General features: G+C 41.5%; 1 protein-coding gene across 1 annotated transcript; it reads left to right on the top strand.

The window, feature by feature from the left end:
• The first annotated feature begins 1,462 nt into the window (after positions 1 to 1,462).
• PCDHB1 (protocadherin beta 1) lies at positions 1,463 to 4,035 on the top strand. The gene has a single exon (XM_008580985.1). It carries the CDS (start codon positions 1,552 to 1,554, stop codon positions 4,006 to 4,008), a length of 2,457 nt encoding a protein of 818 aa, XP_008579207.1. The 5' UTR covers positions 1,463 to 1,551; the 3' UTR covers positions 4,009 to 4,035.
• The last annotated feature ends 2,874 nt before the right edge of the window (positions 4,036 to 6,909 follow it).

The raw sequence follows: 6,909 nt of genomic DNA, 5'->3' as shown, positions 1-6,909 counted from the left end.
TTTTATTTCCAAAGCCAAATGTTTATCTTCAGTTGATTTATTCACTACATTGTCTAAGAAGCAGAGTAATGTACTGATTAAGAGCATAGACTTTGGAGTCAGACAAAATTAAATTAAGTTTTATCTCTAATATTTACTAGGTAAGGCACCTTAACACATGACATAACCTCTCATGTCTCAGTTTCCTTGTCCTTCAAAAAAGAAATAATGTGGGCCGGCCCGGTGGCGCACTGCTACAGTGCACCGCTTGGGAGCGCGGTGACCCTCCCGCCGAGGGTTCGGATCCCACATACAGACCGGTTCCCGCTCACTGGCTGAGTGTTCAATTAGATAATGCATGCAAATTAGTTAATACAGTGCCAGTACATAGAAATCCTACCCAGTATTACTGTCATTATAGTCGTGACAAGCCAGTTGCTCTCTAGGTGTTTGAGAGTTCTGGGGCAGGAAATGGATTTGTGCAAATCAAGAGGCCAGTTGGATATACACCTTACTTCCTTTCTGATTTACCACAGTAAAAGAAGTGTCAATATTCTTAGTTCATAATTTACTACGAAATTTTCCTGAACCAAGCACAGTCATGACTGCAGAAGGTGCAGAGGAGTCTAAAAACTTGATTGAATTAAATATAAAATAATTCTGTTCTGAATATTCCCATATATGTTATAACGATAGTAAACACAGCATTTATTATTAAAAAAAAAAAAAAAAAAAAAAAAAAAGGAAATTCTTAGTCTATAGTAAAACATAGTTCTTTAAGGAATTGTCATCTTGGATATATGTAGATTTATATCTTTATGCCCAGTAAAATAAATATACAAGCCTTAATCTTTTGCAGCTATTTCTGATGCAAAATTGCACCCATGTGGCCCTGATGAAATTGAAAGCGAAGGTGACTGTGTTCGTAAGTATCACATTTTATTTTCAAGTAAGACCTCAGGTTCCTGAAGGCTAACGTCTGCCTGCCCCCTTTTCTTTTTCCTACTAACCTCTTTCTCCACGCCTACCAGCCCCCGCCCCCTACCGCATACCCCCGCCCCCCGTCTCATTTATTTGGCTCGGGCTCCAGAAGACACGGCAGGATCCTTTTGCCTCTTCCTCGGTGTTTGGGAGGACTGTGGAGCGTGTAGATGTAGCTTAAACTCGTAGCTGTTTGCCCATTGCTGTAACGTCCCCAGCCGGCTAGTAGATACAGTGACTTCAGCTTGAGTGAGTATCCTCATTGGCTTCTCAATTCCCAAGGACTTTCTCCTGAAAGGGAATTAACAGGTGAGTCTGCCGTTGCTTTGGCGACAAACTTTCAACCTCTACATAACACTCCAGAATGAGAACATATCTATTAATACATTCGATAGACTGGGGAGCTGAGTTGCTCAATGCAAATTTTCTTCCGAGTGCAAAACAGCTTACGGGGCTGGGCTAGCGGTCGGTGGCGCTGCGGTTAGGGTCTAGGAAAGCTGAGAGCAGCTGTGGCAGGAGCCTGCTACGGAAAAGTGAAAGTATATCCGCAACAGTTGGCTGCGGCTGCAAAGAGTGCACCGGTGAGGACTGATGGAGGTTGCGCGCAGAAAATCTTTGCAGAGTAGGCAAGTGGGGTCTCTTTTTCTTTTTCTGTGCGTATCTGTTGGGGGTGCGACAACCATCCGGTATTCGGTGGCGGAGGAGATGGAGAGCGGCTCGTTTGTGGCCAATGTGGCTAAGGACCTAGGGCTGGAGGTGGGGAAGCTAGCCGCCCGCGGGGCGCGGCTTGTTTCCGAGGGCAACAAACTGCATTTCCGGCTCCACCGCAAAACTGGGGATTTGTTCGTGAAGGAGAAACTAGATCGGGAGTCGCTTTGTGGCAAAGCCGACCCGTGCGTTCTGCATTTTGAAATAGTCTTGGTGGAGCCACTGCAGTCCTTCCGTGCCGAGGTCAGGGTATTTGATATCAATGACAATGCTCCAGTTTTCGTAAACAAGGCGCCTCTTTTAAAGGTCCCGGAGAGCACCCCTCTGGGTTCACGTTTTCCTCTGCAGAGCGCCCAGGATCTGGACGTGGGCCTCAACGGTCTCCAAAACTACACCCTGAGCGCCAACGCGTATTTCCACCTGCACACCCGCTTCCGCAGCCACGGGCCCAAATATGCCGAGCTGGTGCTGGATAAACCCCTGGACAGAGAGGAGGAGCCTGAAGTCAACTTGACGATTACGGCGGTGGACGGCGGGTCCCCGCCCAAGACTGGCACTGCCCACATCCGCGTGGTGGTTCTGGACGTCAACGACCACGTGCCCCAGTTCTCGCGACTGGTGTACCGCGCTCAGGTGCCGGAGAATAGCGCCAATGGTTCTTTGGTGGCCACGGTGACTGCCACAGACCTAGATGAGGGCACCAACAGGGAGATAACTTACTCTTTGGCTCAAAACCCAGAAGCAATTATCCAGACGTTCCAGATAGACTCTCAGACTGGAGAGGTTCGACTCCGAGGGCCCCTAGATTTTGAAGCTATTGAAACATACGACATTGACATTCAAGCTACCGATGGAGGAGGCCTCTCTGCCCACAGCAAAGTCCTGGTGGAAGTGGTAGATGTGAACGACAATCCTCCTGAAGTGATGGTCTCTTCTGTGTTCAGCCCCCTCCCGGAGGACTCACCATTACAGACCGTAGTGGCCCTTTTCACTATCCGAGACCGGGACATTCGAGTGGGAGGCAAAATCACCTGCTTCCTCAGAGAAGACCTTCCCTTTGTAGTCAAACCTACATTCCGGAATTCTTACTCCTTGGTCACTGACAGAGGCTTGGATCGGGAAGAGGTCTCAGGCTATAATGTCACCCTTGTTGCCATGGATACTGGACCACCCAACCTGTCCACGGAGACTGTGATAGAGGTGCTAATATCTGACATTAATGACAATCCCCCAGTATTTCAGGAAGATTCCTACATCTTGACTGTTCGAGAAAACAATAGCCCTGCGGTTTTTATTGGCAAAGTCCATGCTGAGGATCTAGACCTGGGTGAGAATGCCCAAGTAACATATTCTCTGCTGCCTCCCAAAAGTGGAGATTTATCAGTCTTTGCTTATATCTCCATAAATTCAGACAATGGGAAGCTCTATGCACTGAGAACCATGGATTATGAGGCCATTCAAGATTTTCAGTTTGTGATAAAGGCAACTGATGGGGGCTTCCTGTCACTGAGTAGCCAAGTTACTGTCAGAGTGGTTGTATTAGATGACAATGACAACCGTCCAATGATCTTGTACCCACTGCAGAATGGCACCTTGCCCTGCAATGACCTGGTGCCCAGGTCTGCTGAGGCAGGCTACCTGGTGACCAAAGTGGTGGCTGTGGATGGTGACTCAGGTCAGAATTCTTGGCTTTCATACCATCTACTTAAGGCCACTGACCTTGGGCTATTTTCGGTTCAACGACAAAATGGGGAAATTCGTACATTGCGGCAAATATCTGAAAGAGACCCCATGATGCAGAAATTGATCATTCTTGTTCAGGATCATGGCCAACCAGCTCTCTCCACTACTGCCTCACTCAACATCCTGCTGGTAGATGGCTTTTCAGAGCCTTACCTGCAGTTTCAGGATCCATCTAAGCATCCTAGAAAGGTAAATCCATCCACTAAATATTTGGTTATTTCTCTGGTTGTGCTTTCCTTTCTTTTTCTCCTTTCTGTTACAGTGATCTTCATTATACACATCTACCAGAAGATTAAATATAGAGAAAAGTTCACAATTCAGGAGCATTTCTACGATGACTGTAATTTCCCTAACAACTTGGTGCATCAAGGAGGCAATGGATCTTTATCCCAGCCTTGTCCATATGAAATGTGTTCAGCCAATGGCACTGGCAATAGTGAGTTCCGGTTTCTTAAACGTTTTATGCCCAACTTCCCTTTCCCTCATGACACTGGAGAGGTGAAAACAGAGGCTGACTCCAATGTACCTCCTGATTCTGATAGGACTAGATCTCAGGGATCGGAGGGCCATGCCCGGGTATCTGATGACTATATGTAGCTCACATTAACAGCCCTCAGTGAGAGAGGAGAATCCCAACTTTATAATTGGTATGCAAATATCTCCTATCCTCATTGAAACAAAAATGGTAGTAGATTTCAGCTTTAGTGGAGACAGAGGGATGCCTAGTTTGATGAAAATGGGAAACCCAGAGTGTGGCTTGGCTTGCTTAGTACAAAACATTCTTATCCTCAGATTATATATCTGTAATCTCATCTAAAGTTGGACTTCTGTTTAAAGAAATGTCACCATCTATAAATGCATATGTGGTAGGAACATCTGCTTTCTCGTCTGTGCTAGGCAAGTCATGCTAGTGACTAATACTAACCATTATTCACGTCTTCCCTTCAGTTCATTAGTCCTGGCCCAGGAAATGCTTAGTTTTATGAAGATATCCCATTATTTTGCCTTTAAATTATTTTCCAGTAAAAAATTATGTATAAGACAGCTGGTTAGCTCAGTTGGTTAGAGTGCGGCCTTGTAACACTAAGGTCAAAGGGTTTGGATCCCCATACTGGTCAGCTGCCAAAAAATAAACACACACACACACACACACACACACACACACACACACACACACACACACACAGAATAGAACTAGCTTCCAGTTCTGATGTAACATGAAGCAAATAGGTTTGAAAAACAGGAATATACTTTAATTCAGAAATTTCTAGATTTTTGTCCCTGATGAATGGAGGTCATCTTTGAATCAACACTTTGCATGCCATCATTCATAATCGTGGAAATGCTTAGTAACTGGTGGTTCTCACAGAAAATCATGGTGGGAGGAAGGGTAAAGAAAAAAAGAGATTTAGCTTATTTGCAAACATCAGTAAGGGCATATATAAGGCTAAAGATATTCAGTTCAGGAAGGTTCTCCAAAATTAAATTAGAAAATAGATTTCTTAATGGTTGTTTGAGGTTTAGGTAAGTCTCAAATCTCTCTCTTTTATATCCAGATGTCTATCCTTGCCTTATCAGAGAGCAGCTGTTTGGATGTGGCAAATGAAGGGTGGATGAGGCTAAAAATAAATTAGGCCTGCTATAGTTAATAAGTGCTATAGACTCTAGAAAAACTACAAAATAAAAAGCATTAAAGAAAAAAAGTTTATTAGTACCAATTAAATGGCCTTAAGAAAAGAAACGTTTTCATGTAGTACCAGATATGATTTTAGATCATTTTTTCCCTCTGAACATTCTGAACTGATAACATGGAAACTGAGAAAACAGAGGTATTTCTAGGAAATTATTCATAAAATAGAGGAGGGAAACAAGTTAGGCTTCTTTTTGATCATGACTGTTTTGCCTTCATAAGCTATTTCAGTTCTCTCATTCCATAATTAAAGAAATCAATTTTAAAACATTAACATATTTCAGGGATGCTACCAATACTACTAACTGCGCCTTGAAAGCTGAAGTTTGCTTTCATGAGGCTTTAATTATGTGCTTTATTTTATACAAAAATGTGTAAATTCAGACTCACTAGGATATATTCTCTTCCTTACTGCACAGGAGGGCACAATATTTGCACCTGAAATTCTAAGGGTAGAGCAGTATCTCTTAGAATACTTCTCAAATATACCAGATTTATATTTATTGATATAAGCCTTATTCTTGAACTTATGACCAATACCTAATGGCACACCTGGCTGTCTACCTGGTGGCCAGGAATGTACTAAAATTTAGTGCTAAATTATTTTTTGAATGTTGGAGATACTTAGAGCAGAATTGATGTAACCTATGGCTGTCTGCAATATTTTCTTTTATATTTTGGGACTAGATGAGGCAAATGCAGAATATCAATGAATTATCTTTCTTACTAATATTAAATATTTTCCGTAAATTGAGTTATAACCCTGCTCATTTGGAGTAAAGACATTTCTTGCACAAAACACAGAATGGTGTCCCAGTGTAGTTGGATTAGTATTGGTTAAGGTGTGCTGAAATCAGAAGCTTTATGTGAGAAAGGACACAGAATTAATGTTTATGAGTAAGCAGTAATTAATTAATAAAACATTATTGACTAACAGCCACTGGATTAACTGTATTTGATTACATTTAATGATGTGAGTTTGATCAATAGAGCCTGGGTTGATGCTAAGGATAAGGAAATATAATGGTGTAGATCGGTGATTCTAAGACTTTGAATTTCGTACAGCAGTAAAATGCACACACATACACATGTGCACGCACACACAATGGACAAGAGACAGAGATTTGTCAACTTTTAATTTTCCCACATTAAATTAAATGAAATAAAGCCTATCATTTCATACCAGCATTATTTTATAACGGAAATGACATTTTAATATAAAAATGGTAAGACAATACTATCTCATTAAGGAAATTATCTTTTAAATTGAGAAAGATTGTTTTATGAAAAATTTATTTTGCCATTACTTTTTCTTATTTTTGCCTTAGACCAGCAAAATTTGTCACTTACTTCAAATTTGGGAACCACTGGGTTAAAAGATCTAATCTCATTTTTATTCAGACCATAAGTTCCCAAGAAAATTCCAATTGTAGTTGATAATTAAAAACTAGAAACATCTCTGTATCCACTGAATATGATGTGAGCCATCTGCATCTGGAAAGAACTCTGTACACCAGCTGAGATTAAGTCCAGGTCTCCATCAACAAATTAAGATAAAGAATGGAAATAATCAGGACAATTATTCTCCCCCAAATGGCAAGTAATATTGGAACTATTTGTATTTAATTCAAAGCTATAACCCAAGAGCCTTGAAGAGCATCTTGCAAAAAAGGCCATTATAAATATTTTTAAAATTAAAACTAACTGGCTTAGGCGAATTTCTTCAATTACCTATTTAACTGTGTCATGCATAGATCTACATTTCTACTGGAAGTTTTTTTTTTTTTTTTTTTTTTTTTTTTTTTCCG

This window comes from Galeopterus variegatus, unplaced genomic scaffold, assembly GCF_000696425.1.
Source record: "Galeopterus variegatus unplaced genomic scaffold, G_variegatus-3.0.2 Scaffold2229, whole genome shotgun sequence".
Taxonomy (NCBI): Eukaryota; Metazoa; Chordata; class Mammalia; order Dermoptera; family Cynocephalidae; genus Galeopterus; species Galeopterus variegatus.
This window is presented reverse-complemented; position numbering and strand designations above follow the sequence as displayed.